The sequence below is a fragment of the Crinia signifera genome, chromosome 6 (assembly GCF_055691185.1).
Source record: "Crinia signifera chromosome 6, ASM5569118v1, whole genome shotgun sequence".
Taxonomy (NCBI): Eukaryota; Metazoa; Chordata; class Amphibia; order Anura; family Myobatrachidae; genus Crinia; species Crinia signifera.
In genome coordinates this window covers 248,057,570-248,075,751 of record NC_139222.1, presented here as the reverse complement: position 1 = coordinate 248,075,751, position 18,182 = coordinate 248,057,570, and the positions used below count along the sequence as shown (strand labels likewise).

General features: G+C 45.7%; 1 protein-coding gene across 3 annotated transcripts in view; it reads right to left on the bottom strand.

The window, feature by feature from the left end:
• Positions 1 to 2,603: 2,603 nt before the first annotated feature.
• The window catches only part of STN1 (STN1 subunit of CST complex), an 81,426-nt gene continuing 65,847 nt past the window's right edge, over positions 2,604 to 18,182 (bottom strand). For all 3 annotated transcript variants that reach the window (XM_083149275.1, XM_083149273.1, XM_083149274.1), the window contains 5 exons: positions 17,007 to 17,133; positions 15,171 to 15,309; positions 13,940 to 14,053; positions 12,931 to 13,003; positions 2,604 to 4,574 (listed from right to left, as the gene is read on the bottom strand). In XM_083149275.1, coding sequence (XP_083005401.1) covers positions 4,417 to 4,574; positions 12,931 to 13,003; positions 13,940 to 14,053; positions 15,171 to 15,309; positions 17,007 to 17,133 — 611 coding nt within the window. In that variant the 3' untranslated portion in view covers positions 2,604 to 4,416. The remainder of the gene's footprint in view (positions 4,575 to 12,930; positions 13,004 to 13,939; positions 14,054 to 15,170; positions 15,310 to 17,006; positions 17,134 to 18,182) is intronic.

Genomic DNA, 18,182 nt, shown 5'->3' with positions numbered 1-18,182 from the left:
GTAAATAATGGAGTGGTACAGGTGATGGTAGTGACTAGAACTCAGGAGTACAAACTGGCAGCAAGGAATCACATCAGCCAGCAGCCACACACTGGGGAGAAGGCTTATTATCTGAGTACTCAAAAAGGATCAGGAAGCCAACGCCGGAATATGGACAGCCCGCATCCTCATCATTTAATATATGTGGCAGGCTAGTCTGTGGCTGGGTAAGGTAGGTTTGGGATAAGGCCCCAGTGTGGTGGACTTAGGGTTTGGCTGCGGACCAAGGGGCATAGGTTTAGGAGATGGAGAACATGGGACAGGGAGGGTTAGGCTCATTTCACACTGTCCGGCTCCTGCCGGGGCGTCGAAACCCCGCACGGCGAAAAGCCGTGCTGCACACTGTAGTTAATAATGGACACAATTGTGTCCATTCACATGGGACGGCCACGGCCCGGCCGCCCCGTTGCAGCCGCATCCCACCCCTGGAAGGGACGGCTGCCGGGCTCTGGCCATCCCCACCACTTCTGTGTGCGGCACGGCTTCCTGCCCGTGCGGGGTTTCGCCGCCCGGCAGGAGCCGGAGTGTGTGAAGTAGCCCATAGGGTCAGGCTGAGGGAAAGGAGGGTTAGGGCCAGGCTGAGGGGAGGGAGGCTGCTGAGAGAGGGTGAGGGGGGAATGTAAATAAGGTGAGCAGGTATTAGGGCTGATGTAGCTGCATACGGTACCAATCATTACACTGTATATAAGATGAACTGGTAACAATCACGGCAAGGTACCTGGCACTAAGCATGTGACGGCACGCACGTGTGTAGGTGTCAACAATGACACCAAAAAATGTAAAAAAAACTACTTTTTCATGTGTCCACTTTTTCCATGTCAACCTTTTAATTCTGTTGACTTTTTCTCAATGTTGACCAGGTTCTTGTCGACCTAGACACAGTCTATCCTTTGATCCATCCTAAAATCGTGTGGCCCAAGAAACAATCATTCTGAACAGAGGATGCTGTGAGGAGAACTAGAAAACATGCACTGTTAGGGGAAAATGAAGATGGGATGTTACTCATAGCAGCCAATCAGATTATATCTATTATCTTCTAAAAGGTGCTGAATAAATCTGGGTACACACTGGGCAATTCCCACGGCCGCCGAGATAGTGCCGCGGGAGAATGATATTGAGCATACACACTGACCGATATCGTTCACAATGTCTCCAACGTCGTACATGATATTGTCAGATTGAGCTGCACATACAGATGACAGTGGCGGTCGTTACTGACCGGCGGCTGCGTGCATCGTTAACGATATTGACCATACACTGTGGACAATGAATTGAAGATGCAATGTTGCCCATAGCAACCAATCAGATTTGACCTATTATTTATTTTGCATGGTCTAACAGAGATAGGCAACAAGCGGCCCTCCAGATGTTAATGGACTACACATCCCAGCATGCCTTGCATCAGTTTCACCTTGGCCAAATAGCAAAACTAAGACAAGGCATGCTGGGATGTGTAGTTCATCAACATCTGGAGGACCGCTTGTTGCCCACCCTTAGTCTAGAAGATAATACAGTAGATAGAATAGAATTGGTTGCTATGGGCAACATCCCATCTTTAATACAACTTCCATCTTAGTAAATGTACCCCTTAGTGTTCTCTCAGCCAGGAGTTGGGAAACACTGCTGTACTGCAATGTTTGTGTGTATCATGGTAATGTGTTCTGTGCTGCCTTGGTGGCTCCATATAAATACTGTATAATAATAGTTATTATGATCGATTCTGAGTAGTACTATATATATAAACTCTGAAAGACTGAAGCCAACACTTGAATTACTTGATGAGGAAACGGATTTGCCTGGTATTCCAACGAGCACCTGCTGCCTAATGTTCAATGCTTCCATTGCTTGCAATTCTGGTGTTCCTGTTGTAACCCATACTTACCGACTTTCTGGCTGCCCTTTCCGGGAGAGGCCAGCCAGATCAGGGGGGGTGTGGGGCTGCCGGGAGTGAAAAGGGGTGAGGGGGGAGCCACACGGGTTGCTATTTGTTGGGGGCGTGGTCAGAGCTATAGCGCCGTTTTAGCCACACCCCTGAAGTGCAATGCGGTTTTATGGCATTGCACTGCGGTGGGCGGGGCTAAAACAACGCTATTCATGTAATTTGATCCGCGGACCCAATTTCCGGGACCCTCCCGGCCATTCCGGGAGGGTAGGCAACCCTGTTGTAACCTATTCATTATACTTTTCAAATGGAGCAGTTGAGTTCCGCTGTTAGGTGCCCTTTCTCCTTGTAGATCACTGTACCCAGAGAAAGAAAGGGTTAAGGGGAAGAAAAGAACAAAAATAGCAGCACACACATACTGTACTGTATGTCAGTGTAGTTGGCAATAGTGTTAGGTATCCGAATGCTTGAAGTATCCAGCAATCAGTGTAAGTGGTAGCAAAATCTTTAATCGGAATGGGAAGGAGCCCAACAGCAGCTGTTTCCATCCATAGAGAAGCTTCTTCAATACAAAGATCCTCTGTGGATCCACAAGGCAGCTGTGTAATACAACTCTATAGAAGTCTAATGCATAATTAAACCAAAATAAAGACGCTGAAGTCTAAGTATTCGGTATCAGCTCACTCAGGTTTATTTATTTATTTATATAGCGCACGCATATACCGCAGCGCTTTACAAAGAATATTTGCCCATTCACATCAGTCCCTGCCCCAGTGGAGCTTACAATCTATATTCCCTACCACATGTACACGCACACACAGACATTCTAGGGTTAATATTTGTTGGGAGCCAGTTACCCAACCAGTATATTTTTGGATTGTGTGAGGAAAACGGAGTACCCGGAGGAAACCCGCGCAAGTACGGGGAGAATATACAAACTCCACACAGTCATAATGAATATCAAACCCATGACATCAGTGCTGTGGGGCAGTAATGCTAATCATTACACTGTCCCTGCTGCCCAATTGTTTATAAAAACATTAACAATCACCATGTCAGCACTCATGTGTTAACACTGATGAAATACAAGCATGAATAGAATATCGATTTATGTCTGGGAACAATTTACAATCAACCTTTTTCTCCCAAATGCTAGAAATGTATATACAGTAAAACAGTAATTTGCAGAAATTGATTTAACCATTTTTTGGGGAGCAAATTTTCAATTTTCATGTGCTCCCAGACATTACCAGATTTTCTTTCCAACCAGTCAGATTTGAAAGATAATCTTATAGTGTGCGTATCCATCTGAACCCTCCTCCTAGACCAGTGGTTCCCAACCTTTTTTCTCTTCTGTACCTCTTGATTAGGCTTTTCATTTATGAGTACCCCTCCTCTCAATTTACAATACACACAGTACTTACGAGTGTGTGGAAGTGAGCGGTATGTGTCCTTATATTAAGGAGTAGCGGAGGAGTAGTGTGCGGTCAGGAATCGTGTCCCTCTGTGTACGGTCTCTGGGGTTGCTGCTAATAACTGTAGGATTAATGCCCCTTCTTTCTCCACTCGAGTTAGCGCGGGGCGAATGATAGCTGATGTCTGAGGGCAGCGCGGGTTTGCGCCCAGTGGATTGCTAGTTGGGCAAAAGCACGAGGAGACGCTGCAGACAGAACTGGAAGCGACGCAACGTGGTTCAGCTCCATGGAAATGGGAGACTTTCTGCCATTACCAATATTATTTTCAAGTACCCCGAACAATATTATTTTCAAGTACCCCGAATACTACCAATATTATTTCCACGTAACCCTAACCACTGCCGGTGCCCCTGTCGGGATCCCCGCTGTCGGGCAGTCATTCGGCACCCAGGTCCAATAATGTGCACTGCACCATTATCACCTGCAATCTAATGTTCTAGGATTCCCCCCCATATATGTTATGTCACCCTGTAAGCCAAATACAGTGCTACTGGGGCAGAGACGGGTCTGCACTGTGCGCAGTACTACAGCTTACACTCCCCTAGCTACGGCCCTGGCTGTAATAGTATGAGCAGCAGTTTGCCCATTACAATAAGAGATGAGTATGTGACATCCAGCATTACCGACATGCTCCCCGTGCTATAGTGCGGGGTGAATGCTTAGAACTGTGATGCAGTCAGAACGCTACACTACACCTACAGATGCTCTGACTGTGTGATAAGAACACATTGCTCAAAACGATATAACCATAAATGAAAAGTCATTGAACAATTAGGCAGCCTGGCAAACGTTTGTATGCGAGTGCACCAATATATCCAGAACATAAACATCATATTAAAATATTTTATTATAATGTATTGGTTATAAAAATGCATATTCAGTATAATTGATAAATATTAATAGGATTACTCGTGTCCTTTGTACACAGTGATTTATCAGAACTTCTTCACGAGGATACATTTAAAAAAGGAAACCTGCTTTTCCTCCCATTGGTGCAGAGCTATACGTCCGTCACCCCAGTCATGATGCCGTGTAATGTTTCTCCATTGTGCTGATAATGTCACTGTTCTTCTCAAGTGCCTCAATGACCCGCTGCAGCAGGACCTCACTGATGCCGGAACCAAGGCTCTGACGCACGCAGGTCAGAATGTGCAGGAAGTGGCAGCCTTTATCTGCATCTACAATGGCAAGATGAGGGTGAAATGCATAGACCAAACAAATATCACAACAGGCCTAATTAACAGAGTGCAAAATGCCCGGGGTGCAGCATTAGGGGCCTGATCATAATCAGTTTGGTAAACTGCGAAGCTCGCAGCTTACCAAGCACCTGTATCGCTCCCCGCTCCCCCAAGAATCCCTGCCCCCGCTGTCGTTTTCCCTTGCAACCATGTGAGGGGATGTGTAATGAAGACACATCCCTTTGCATGCTGCCGCTGCAGGAGAAATCATTCGATGGCCGGCGACCATCGAATTAAGTCAATTGAGACTGGCTTATATTTGCAGTCGCCGGGACAAATACAGGGCGGTCGGCTGAAGTGCGGCAGGCATCGGCCCGCCCCCGTAGCCATGGGATCACCTAGGGTTTTCATGGGGCACCCATGAAATGCTGGGCGTTCACATGGCCCAGTGCTGCCACCGCCCCCATCCCCGTCCCTCCCTTCCCTCTGCGAACTGCCTGGCCAGTGAGCAACTTGCCCCGGCCGTTGCAGTCAGGATTTGCACATGCGCATAAAAGACAATGCGCATGCCACAAACCCCCTAACATCGGAACGGGGAGGAATTTGGACCCATCCGAATGATTCAGAATGACCCCCAAAGTCCTAATTGATAGTCCCATAGGAATCATCAGAGCACATGTGTTTACAGAGCAAGATGGCGGCACTTGTGGAGCAGCAGAAGTTTGCTCCGCACAATCGATGGAGGTGCAATGTACAGAGCCCATATCTCATGGATGGAATATACAGAATATAAAGTGCAGAGAGATATCATGCTATTCAATGTAAATACAATATACTCCACATAATTGCAATCTTGATAGAGCATAGGATATACTTACTGTATGTAACATTTTTTAAAGAGTTGAAAGACATTTCCATGTAAAGATTTTTGGGGTTACTGAGACCTGATCGCGCGGCTGGGCGATAATGGACAGACTGTAATACGCATACACGAGGCCATCCTGCGATAAAATCCTGCTACTACTTTTTTATCGCTGGCTGTACGCATGTGGATTGACAGGTAGCCGGCATTTATGGGTGGTACCCAGTCGTTTTGCGGGAGTGTCAGGGAAAACGCAGGTGTTTGAAGAGAAGTCATGTGACCTCGGAACCCCAGGTATTTCATTGTGTCTGCCAGTTATTAACACAGCTCACTATGAACAAACTAATGTACGGATGTAACATCAGGATCCTACGACTTGTTTTACCCTGAGATAATGTGGACGCACTTATTAGGACTCTGCAGCAGAAGCTATATAGGGTAAGCAGCTTATTTTTACTTAAGGAATACTATGCAAGCCACTTACGTTTCCCCGGCGTCAGTCATATATGATGAAGTACTTATACACTCTTGTGCCTGGTTCTTGTACATGCTTCTCATTGCTGAATAAATATAGCAGCAACTTGTAAGACATAACTCATGTGAGTAATTCCATTTTGACAAAGGAAGAATCTATGACTGGACTGTGGCAAGAGACAGACTATGCCTCACTACTAACAGCCAGTATCTATGATATGATGGTGTGCATACAGACACAACCCCTGCACGTCACACTCCATCTATGCACAGGGACATTGAATGGGATATCACCAATTACAGTAGGTCATTGTATGCTCTGACCTATTTGATTAGGCCCTGTGTGTAATGCTGGGTACACACCAGCACGATGCTGCTCGTGAGCCCGTTGTCACAGGAACATACCACCCGCTCACGAGCTGAAGGAGCCGCAACCCGCACAGAAAAGGCACCTGATGTGATCGCGACCCGCACCCACTACAATGGTTGTTTCTCAGATCCTACCTGCTGCAGGTAGGATCTCAGAAAATACCTATGTACCCGCGGGGCCACTCATCGGATTGGGATTGCATTAAAATGGCAGTGAAATGGCCCAAAACATGGCCGATTTAGATACAATCGGTCGAGATTGTATCTAAATTGGCTCATTTTGAGCCAAATCGTCCTGGTGTGTACCCCACATTAGGCCCAGAGGGCCTTTTCCTCGCACTCTCAGGAAAGTCCATGTTAAAATGCCCCCTGGTAATGGTAAATCCCCAGAACTAATTGGATATACCCCAATATCTGATACAAAGGGGGAGAATCCATTAGCAGCAGGGTTTAACCTGTGGCTAAATTGTCATCCCCGATCAATTTAATTGACTGTGGGTTCAGCCCCAATGGGTGCACTTAATGCAGATTGTTTTCCCTTGCAGTCTCAGGAGCTGCAAGGACAAATCCTTATGGGACTTAAAGTGCAGAGCAAGCAATAGATCCCTGCACCTAACAAGGAATCTATGGGCCAATGCTCGCTACCAGCAGGGCAAAACTGACTTAATGATTGGCTGTCTCCGGTATTAAACCATGGGTGACTGACTCTGTCCCACATTGTCATGTGTGGAAAGCAAGTAGTAACATGTAGGTTGTTAGACTGTGGGGTAAATGTATGAAGCCTGGAGAAGTGGTATCTATCCCCATAGGGAACGTTATGTGCAAGGTGATAATGCTCCAGTCAATCAGCTCCAATGTGTAAATTGACAGTTAGGAGCTGGTTGGATGGAGCATTATCACCTTGTACATAATGGAGGTCATTCTGGTCTTTTCACTCGCCTGCGCGTTCGCACAGGGGAGCGATGTTATACACATTAGCATATGCAAGCTCTTTGGGCGAACGGACGTGGTGAAAGCAGTGCAGGCGGGGGCCGGCAGGCACAGGTCGCGTCCATGGAATCGCCCAGCGTTTCATGGGCATCCCAATGGTAATTCATAGGTGACACAGGGTCCCGGTCATATGATGTCAGCCGTCCGCCCTGAACTTCGCTGAACTGGCCACAAAAATAAGTCAGTCTCCACTGATTTATATTTGCGTCCATCATTCGATCATTCAATGGTCGGCGTCCATTGAATGATTTCAGCCCCACACGCGAGACTGTGAATGGATGTTTATGCTAAACATCCATTCACATGCCTGCGGGTAAAATTCGCCAAACGAGCGGCGGGTAGGCGGAGTTTAGTTGGCTCGCAAAGCTGCGAAATTCGCAACTTTGCAAGTCAACCAGAATGACCCCCAATGTTCTTTATGGGGATAGATACCACTTGCAAAAGTGGGTGCACTAATACATACATATTTGTACTCCTGCTTTCAAGAGACTCACAAAAAAAAAAAACAACCCTATATTCTACGAAAAGAACAGGACATCCAATATATGAAACAAGTAATCTAAAAAAAACAAAAAAACAATTTAGCAATTATATAAAAATGAAATAACAGGAGTATTCACTGTATGCATACATGAGCTTGCTCTATCGTAGGGTGACCTCTAGTGGCTAAAGTTAGGAAGTTCTCTAAATCGTAAATGCTCAATGTTTACTCAGAGTCAAATTTATTATGTTATGAAGACCAGTTGCCAGTTGTCCGTTTAACTTGGGACTTACAGGAGGTCATTTACAAAATGGTGAGATGCGGCGCTAGGACATTCCTTGCTTAAAATTAAGTACATATACCAGAATGCATCATTTTACAGCAGTGCAAAATTAAGCATCACTTTCTGGAGTGAGATTATGGTAAGGAGCTAAAAAGGGTGTAGGGGCTACATTTTAGGATTATTCTCCTCATTAACTATGAGCTGGTGGAGAGCATTTTGCAATTCGCTCCATGGCAGCTGGTTGCTACATTCCCTATAGGTTTCGATCGGGGAGGTGATGCTGTCCGATTTACCAATATCAGGGATGCAACAGATTTTGGATATTGGCCCCTGTTGTAGCCTATGGACTACAGATTGTGGGATGTAGTTCTGGCAGGTTTCCCCAGGAACCCTCCAATGGAAATGGTCCCTGTGAATAGTAGTCGCGAAGTACGCGGACAGGATCCTTTTGGAGCCTTTTTCGCTGTGGGTGCCGGGTGATACATTCACCCGATAAGATCACATTATGCAATGTGAACTGGGTGCAATATTAGAGCCCAGGATTGCATTGTAAATGCGAGAATTGTTAAATGGGAAAGAAAGAAAGAAAGAAAGAAAGAAAAAGATAAAACAAAGGAAAAGAAATCAAAAGAAAAAGTGAAAGAAAAGAAATAAAAAATAAAAAGAAACAAAGAAAAAATGGTACTTGTTTCCTAGCAGGGCGCCCATCGTGGGTCATCGCATACCTTAACCTTTATTGCCGGCAATGAGAAAATCGCGTTGATCGCATGCCATTATAATGGCATGCGATGCGACCGACGCGATTTTACATAGGGAACAATGTTAAATGGGCCAATTGCCCCGATTTTTGATTGATTCCAATGTAAAAATCGACGCTATTTTTTGGGTCCCAATGGATGCAATTAAAATCGCTGGCGCCGTGCTAGGAAACAAGTACCGAAAAAATAAATAAACCCTGGTTTCTGCAGTAGATTAAATTTTTATTGACGTTATATTTAATTTGTGGTTTTATTGTATTTTAAGGTGCACTTTTTAAACACTGCCATATTCTCCTCTGTAGCCTAGGGGCATACTCAGGGAACTGCATGCCTTACAACGGGGATGGGTTTGTTGCAGTGCCCATAGCCATTCAGTTGCTGTGGGTTTCTGTTTGCAACCTTGTGGGATTTGAACAGAAGTCTAAGTATGTCCTGCCCTTACTGTAGCCAGTGTGTCAAATCATAGCTCCCGGTACCAAACCCAGTACCTATGGGTTAACACACATTAGCCGAAGGTGTACATCACCAGGAAACTGGTTTAGAAGTTTTATAGTTTTGGGTGTTATAGCTCAATGCTATCCAAATGCATAAAGACTGGGGCTAGTTGAATATGCCCCACATAATCCATGTGTATTGCATGCACAGCACGTTACTAAAATTTGTAGGCTAAGTACAGGGCCAGCTCTACCAATAGGCAACTTTAGGCACTGGGGCGATGGCACCGAGTCTGCCTTGTTCTAATTAATGCAGATGGAGGCTGTGGAATGTTTAAGACACCACCGCCACACTTTCACTTGAGGGGCTGGAAAGTGGGTATTGGTGGCAGTGTGCGGTTGGGGAAGGGGGTAGCCTGAAGTTATGTCTAGAGTGCCGAGAAGCCTTATACTGACACTGCTGAAAGGCCAACCCTGCCATTCAGCCATAGATCCCGGCAACTGCATCATCACTGTCCATCTAGTGGTTGAGATGAGGCATTAGGTAGCGGCAGAAGACCTCCTTGTATTAGGTGGGCTGCGGGTGCCCATGCTGCATTGGTCTGGAGAGTAAATTGAAAGAGTTATTCCTTATATTTTATTTGATGAGTGATCTGGAACTGGACTGTCGGACTATAGCATTATATGATGATCCTTTACATAATGTGCAAACCCTAAGAGGCTTAATAAGAATTAATGTATTGGAAACCCATATAAGAATACTTAATTTTAGGACTAGCTTTATCAAGCTGCTGAGCTGCCTAATCATTATAAGATACAAGAACATCTAGAGCCAATGACGTTAGTTTGCAATCACTGCCGGGCACAGGTCGATGAGATAGAAGTCACTAAAGGCTTCAATCCTGGAGTCATTAAACAATGTCAGTCCTCTGGGGCCTGCAACTGTGTATGTGCTCTACATTTCTTATAGGAAGCACAACCACAATGTGATCTAAGCATTCTGTTCCCCACTATCAGAGGAAACAGGAATAGCTGAGTGGCAATGCGTGGACTTGGCCTCCATATTGCTCTCTCCTCACTGCTCCTTCATTTCCCAGAATCAGCTTCGCCAATCTGGCAATTGGGATACGTTCATTAGGTCCGCCTTATGAAGGTCGAAAGAACTCATATTGGCATTTTGCCCTTCAACCATCCCATTGCTAGCCTAATATTGTTGGACCTTCCGACCTTAGCCATGTCCACCAATTTCAGGTGACGATCTTCAGTGATGGACCTAGTGTTGACCTTCGGCATGTGTACCCCATGACCCACACCCTAGCTATTCAGTTCAGCTGAGACTTGAGCAGGCACCAGCCCAGACAGAAGAACAGGATAATGGACTTTAGTCTGATCGAATTTTGCAGCCTTGCAAGGCCATCAGATGCCGCCTGCTGCCCGCAGAGCCGGCCGCCCTCCCACCCCCTCGCACACACGGCTGCGAATGGATGATTTACATAATCGCCCATTCGCAGGTGGGGAGAAATCATTTGATGATCTCTCCAGCGCTTGCAGTTCAGAGACACCTATATGGTGTCTCTAAGCTGCGGGCAACCTGTGGCCCAATGGACTCATGGGAATGCCCATTAAAATAGGGCACCCTCCTCTCTGCCCCCCGCCCGCGAGTGCACCGGAATGTTCGCCGTGGCTGCACGTGCCCTGCATCTCCACATGCACAGACGCACAACATCGGTCCTCCCTGCGAAAGCAGGGAGGACCGAATGGACCTGAATAAGGTCCAATATGTGGGACAACAGTGCATTGCTGTAAAGCAGCGGTTCTCAAACTGTGGGTCCTGACCCCAAAGTGGGTCCCGACCTTCTCAGCATGGGGTCGCAACTCCATGTTGCTGACCATCAGGCTGATGACTTTTCTAATCTCAGTCAGTGATTCAAGGAGTCTGTTGAGGTGTCTGTTATGTTAGACCCCTCCCATCATTTTGTGCCTCCACAATGCTGCCATGTATGTGCTGTCTGCTGACTACACATGTGATGTGATGGGTTATGGTATATTAGACTCCTCCCATCACTCTGTGCCTCCACAATGCTGCCATGTATGTGCGGTCTGCTGACTACACATGTGATGGGTTATGGTATATTAGACTCCTCCCATCACTCTGTGCCTCCACAATGCTGCCATGTATGTGCTGTCTGCTGACTACACATGTGATGGGTTATGGTATATCAGACTCCTCCCATCACTCTGTGCCTCCACAATGCTGCCATGTATGTGCTGTCTGCTGACTACACATGTGATGTGATGGGTTATGGTATATTAGACTCCTCCCATCACTCTGTGCCTCCATAATGCTGCCATGTCTGTGCTGTCTGCTGGCTACACGTGTGATGTGATAGGTTATGGTATATTAGACTCCTCCCATCACTCTGTGCCTCCACAATGCTGCCATGTATGTGCTGTCTGCTGACTACACAAGTGATGTGATGGGTTATGGTATATTAGACCCCTCCCATCATTTTGTGCCTCCACAATGCTGCCATGTCTGTGCTGTCTGCTGACTACACATGTCATGTGATGGATTATGGTATATTAGACTCCTCCCATTATATTGTGCCTCCACAATGCTGCCATGTATGTGCTGTCTGCTGACTATACATGTGATGTGATAGGTTATGGTATATTACACTCCTCCCATCACTCTGTGCCTCCACAATGCTGCCATGTATGTGCTGTCTGCTGACTACACAAGTGATGTGATGGGTTATGGTATATTAGACCCCTCCCATCATTTTGTGCCTCCACAATGCTGCCATGTCTGTGCTGTCTGCTGACTACACATGTCATGTGATGGATTATGGTATATTAGACTCCTCCCATTATATTGTGCCTCCACAATGCTGCCATGTATGTGCTGTCTGCTGACTATACATGTGATGTGATGGGTTATGGTATATTACACTCCTCCCATCACTCTGTGCCCCCACAATGCTGCCATGTATGTGCTGTCTGCTGACTACACATGTGATGGGTTATGGTATATTAGACTCCTCCCATCACTCTGTGCCTCCACAGTGCTGCCATGTATGTGCTGTCTGCTGACTACACATGTGATGTGATGGGTTATGGTATATCAGACTCCTCCCATCACTCTGTGCCTCCACAGTGCTGCCATGTATGTGCTGTCTGCTGACTACACATGTGATGTGATGGGTTATGGTATATCAGACTCCTCCCATCACTCTGTGCCTCCACAGTGCTGCCATGTATGTGCTGTCTGCTGACTACACATGTGATGTGATGACCTTCTGTAGTAACTTACTGGGGTCCTGTAATTATGTTTATTGTCTGATGGGGTCCCAGAGCAAGGTTTGAGTACCCCTGCTGTAAAGAACACACTGTTTTGTTGTCTATACTTTCTATATTACCAAACTTACACTTTAAAGCAGATACCAATGTAAGCATACCTATGGAAAGATGGAGCAATGATCATTAAAGCTCTAATACACAGCATGTACAACTGACTGATAAAGGTAAGGCCATTTATTGTAATACAATAATTGACCATAAGAGTGTATATTGCTTTAAAGTACAGTTTTTTGTTTAGTGAAACCTTCCACAAAAAAATTGCCTTAAATGGTACAACTATAAAGCCAATAGGATATATTAATTGCGTATGAGTATAAAGCATGCACTCAGAAAATAGCCACTTACGCCTTTGCCTTTTGCAGTCCTCCTGAATAATGTTCAGAGTGGTTTTATACAGTTTCTTGTCTCGATCTGTTACCTACACAGTAACAAGTAATATGCTGTCAAAGTCAGACACCTTCACATTTCCAAATAACACATTATAGAACTCAAATGCAGGTGGTGGTAGAATATGTTGACACCCAAAATGTTGACATCTACAATATCAACAGTGACATAAAATTGGCGTCTTGGTTTCAAATCCCATCATGGCTCTAACTGTGTCTAGTTTGTATACTCTCCCCAGGCTTGTATGAGTTTCCTCTATGTAAGACCTTGAAAACCTTTGGATTTGCAGCGGTTATTAAACTACAAGTCCCAGCATGCCTTGCTAAAGTGTAAGCATTCCCTAAAAGCAAACCTGTGGCAGGGCATGCTGGGATGTGTAGTTTCACGACAGCTGGAGAATCACAGGTTGGCCGGGCCTGCAATAGGTACTCTGGTCTCCACCCACAATCCATATTCTGAGAACTTATTTGGCTAACAGAATACAGATTGTAATCTCTATTAGGGAAGGGACTCTTTGGGAAGCAGGAGAACTCCTAGCATTTATGGGCGCGCCCATAGAAACGCAGGGCGTTCCCATGCGAACACAGGCTGTCGATGCCTGATTGGGGCGGACAGCTGGCGTCCGATGATGTCAGCGCCTGCCCCGAATTCGGAGGACAGTGTTAAAATTAAAGTTGAATAGGTCTGAAGCAGGCCCATTGCGAAATATTAGATGTCAACCTTGTGTAATTGTTGGCACGGTGGATGTCAATGTCAACAATCTGAATGTACAACATCATGCAGTATCTACTCTATCTGAAAATCATACAGCTACTTTAATTAATGCAATGAAGGTATTCCCCAGACATTCAAGTTATGCAATGTTCATATACAGTAAGTACACAAGGAAGAAGCGTCAATCCTGGGAATTCTTGTGGTTATAGCACTGCTCATAAAACAGTGATTATTACCTAGAACTCTTTCTTACTTGATAAACGTCGCTGCCTTTCTGGTACACAATGCCTTGTTCTTGTAGACAGTGAATGGCTTCTTTGAACAGGGTGTGAATTTCTCTGGAACTGGATGTGACACTGGGGCAGTTCTGTAAACAATCAGCGCACGTGTCACTGAGAAAGTCACAATGGCTAAAAAGCAAATCCCCAAAGCATAACAGAAAAACTATAAAAAGGTGCCCAAATCATTATTTGGGTATGTTTTTAGGTGTCATTTACACATAACACACTTGCCAATGCCGGCTCCGAGCTGAGCGACAGCAGGGGGGTGGTAGGGGAGCAACGGTCGTGCTGCCGCTACAGCATGGCTGTCATTAGCGAGGATTGTCCTCGTCCAAACATGCTGGACAAGGGAGGGTGTCAATAACGAGGAGCGGGACAACACATAACTAATGACAGGAAGTGTACACACTAGGCTATATTGTGCGTTTTGGACTAGATGCGATTCAATCTATTCCAAAAAGTATGTGCAGCACATTCTTTTTGTACTTTACAATGTTTTCAGCTTGCGTTACGCTCAGCGTGTGGGCACAGTGGCGTAAGTTCACCCCAGTTGCCCGGAGGCAAGATAAATACTAGTGACCCCCCCCCCAACACACACACACACCACGTTATATAAATGTAAGTATGCATGTGTATGTATGTTATGTGTATTATGTTTAAAATAAAAAAACCTGTAACTTCTATGGTCCTGCTGGGAGGGGGAGTCAGCCACAGAAGTGATATCAACAGCTTTCAATTCATTGATTCAAACTTGCAGGGGAGGAGAGGTGCCCCCTTGGGAGCAGGAGCCCGGGCAGCAGATGACTCCATTGCCTCCCAGAGTTCTGCCTCTGTGTGGGCACCTTTAGTTGGGTGAATATCTATATCTGTGTGACATCACTAACATCTGCATTATTTGTGTAAGGCCCCATAACATTTTTCGTTGCCAAACAATCATAATAACAAATTGTACAAAAGATAAATCATACAGAAAACCACAAGTGCATCCAAAGTTGATGAAGGAGGTACAGTCATGACTCGGGAGGGTAGAGAGGGCTGGTTTGTGACGGCCCCAGATATACACAGTATTGGTTTTAGACAGCAGTACCATGTGACCTTATGACGGGATGTATGTAATGGACACAAGTAAGAGAACAGAAGAAAGGTTCATGACTAACACAAGGGTCGGAAGGGTCAGCCAGCCCGCCCCTCCCCCGTCAGCACCTGTGCAGTGGAGAGGAGAGACGGAACACTTTCCAGTTCACGTTGGTAAAAGTTGCAAATGTTGTTCTCTTCTAGAAACGCCCGTATTCTCTCACTGAGCAGCGTAATGATGCTGGAGCGCGGCAAGACCACTTGTTCTCTGTTACAGAATAGAATACAAGAATACACATGATAATTGTTCTGTACCACACTTATACAGCCTGCTATAAGGTGTGCCCAAATGAAAAGGGGACTTGCTGTAGCAGTGTTTGGCGATAGGTGGCGTGGCATTTTCCCAGTTGCGCATACGTAGTGAACGGCTTTGCCTCAGTTTCCTCACTCCTGTAAAGTTGTTTTGCGTGGTCGCCTAGGTTGTACTTAATTCAGGCGGGCAACTGCATTAAGGCCCCCATACACTTACTCAGGGCTATTTTTGTGCAGGCTCCAGCAGGAACTGTGGCCCTTATTCTAGTTCACTCTTTCTGACAAAATATTTCTTAGATGGACAAAACCATTTGCACTGCAGGTGAGGCAGGTGTAAAACCCCACCCAAATCTAATTATCTCTGGACAAGTAACACCTGCCTCACCTGCAGTGCACATGGTTTTGTCCATCTGAGAAATATTTTGTCAGAAAGAGTGAACTAGAATAAGGGCCACAGTTCCTGCTGGAGCCTGCACAAAAATAGCCCTGCACTTACTTGATTTGGGCCCATTTCACCCGGAATGTGCTGAGAAATCGCCCCAAATTGGGTCAGTGTGATGTCCACTCAGGTCCGATGCGCAGTGCCGTGCACACTGGACCGGAGTCGGAGGTTGGACCGGCAGGCAAGTCCGACCTCCTACCCTCCCATCGGCGGGCCGGGCGGGTCGGGTCCCTTGTGATCACAAGTTTACAACCTTTTGCTATGGGGCCCATATGTATCTAGTTACGTCACTGAAGGGGGTATGGCTGCGCTGAGTAGCACTACACACTGGTAGAAGCACCACAAGATCTGCCGGAACTCACTTACACTTTGCCCAACTTGAACCATCCTATAGCAAATCAGAAAATCAGGATGCCAGAAAGTTACACGGTGAAACGGTTGATTACAATAGAAATAGTCTGTAAAATGTGACTGTAGGAAACAATGGTCACATACCTGACTTGAACTCCTAAAAACCCATAAATATGTGTCACTGGAATGAAGCTTCGCCTTGAGCTCATTTACTGTGACAGACATATTCGGGTTGCTCATAACCAATCCCTCAAATTAACGTAAAAACGATACAGTTTTGACGAATGACTTACCCTATAAATACTCAATGTTGCCATTATAGCTGGTAGTTACACATGACATAGAAGTATGCTGGTTATAATCACCATGAGACATACGCGTCAAAGTGTATTTACCAATGTAGGGCCTGATGCACAGCGTATATTGTGTGCTTTCTAACTACGCTAGCTTGGGCTGTAACGAGGCTTATGTCAAGTTCAGAGCGAGGTCCTGCAGTTTTCAATATGGATTTTAAATCTGAATTTGCTTTTTTAACCGCTCAGATTACATGATTTTAGCGGATTTTATTGATTGTTTATCAACAATCAACAATTATTTTATTCCTTTTTATCCAGACCAAGAACCGAATTCGAACCAAGGGTGAAATTTAATAAGATGAGAGATTCAGAAAGTGAGGGATTCGGTAAGAAATCTCCAGTTTATTTTAAAGCGGCAATCATTTACACGGCAAAATCAAACTGAGTGTGCAGTGTAAATGATTGCTGCTTTAAGAAAAACCTGGAGGTGATTACGTCTAAGTCACAAGATATTATATAAAGAACTCCGCACTGTTACATGGGATGGGGAAAGCAGAAACTTACGAGAGCCGTGAGGGATCCCTCATGTGATCAGGGACAATGAAGGGTTTGTCATAGACATTTCTGTACAAGTATGGGAGATCCAGCATCCTGGCTACCTGCAGGTCCAGCATAGGATCCTCAACTTTATCTAAAATACAAAGAACATTTTAAAAGGATGTAAAGCACAGAATTACTATGATTAATATTTGCATTTCTATGGAGGGAATAAACAAATCAGTGTTGGGTGCTGCTACATTTTAAAACACATTAAAACATTTTTGTACATTAAAAAACCCTGGTTTGATTGGATTTGATCACTTCTGATGTGAAAAAGGTTGAAACGAATCCCATCACTGCATGGCTCAGCTGAAGCGTTGGTACACTTGATTTACACTACAATCTGGTGTTTTTTTGGCCCCTACAGATGGAGCAGCTCTCATTAGAGCTGCTCCTGGCGATCGAATCGCCAACTGCCAGCTGCCACCATCCACCGGAAGGGGCCGCGCACGCACGAGAGGCTCACGCTCCCCGTTCCGATGGAGCCCTCCGCCCCCGCTGCAGCTCCCCCGATGCCCCCAGCTCCCTCCTAACCCTGCCTGTCTCGCTGAAGTGGAGACGGGCAGGGAAAGCGCTCCCCGCCACCGTGTTGACAGGGACACGCGTGCATGTGAGGCGCTTGCGCGTCCCAGTCAGATGGAGCGCCTCTCTGCCGGCGATTACCAGCTACAGGAATCTGCCGATTACCAGCACTGGCTGAGAGGCTCCATCTGTAGGTCTGAAAAGAGATGTGGCCTTAGGTCGACAGTGTATAGGTTGACAGTCAAAAGGTCAACCACTATTGGTCAACAGTCAAAAGGTTGACACATGAAAATGGTCTACATGCATTAGGTTGACGTGGGCAAAAGGTCGATACAAGCAAAAGGTTGACATGAAAAATGTCGACATGTGAAAAGATTGACATGCGTTTTTCATGTATTTTTTTTTTTTATTAAAACCGACTTGTTCATGCTTTACCATCCAAGTGGGCATAGAGGGAGAAGAAAATAGTGTGCCGAGCGCATCGAAGCACCGCGCCCAAACATGGCGAACCATGCGAGAGGATGCGGTGCACTTACACGGTGTCCATGTTGACCTATGTCGACACAGACACCAAAAAACTCATGCCGACCTTTTCCAATATCGACCTAATGCATGTCG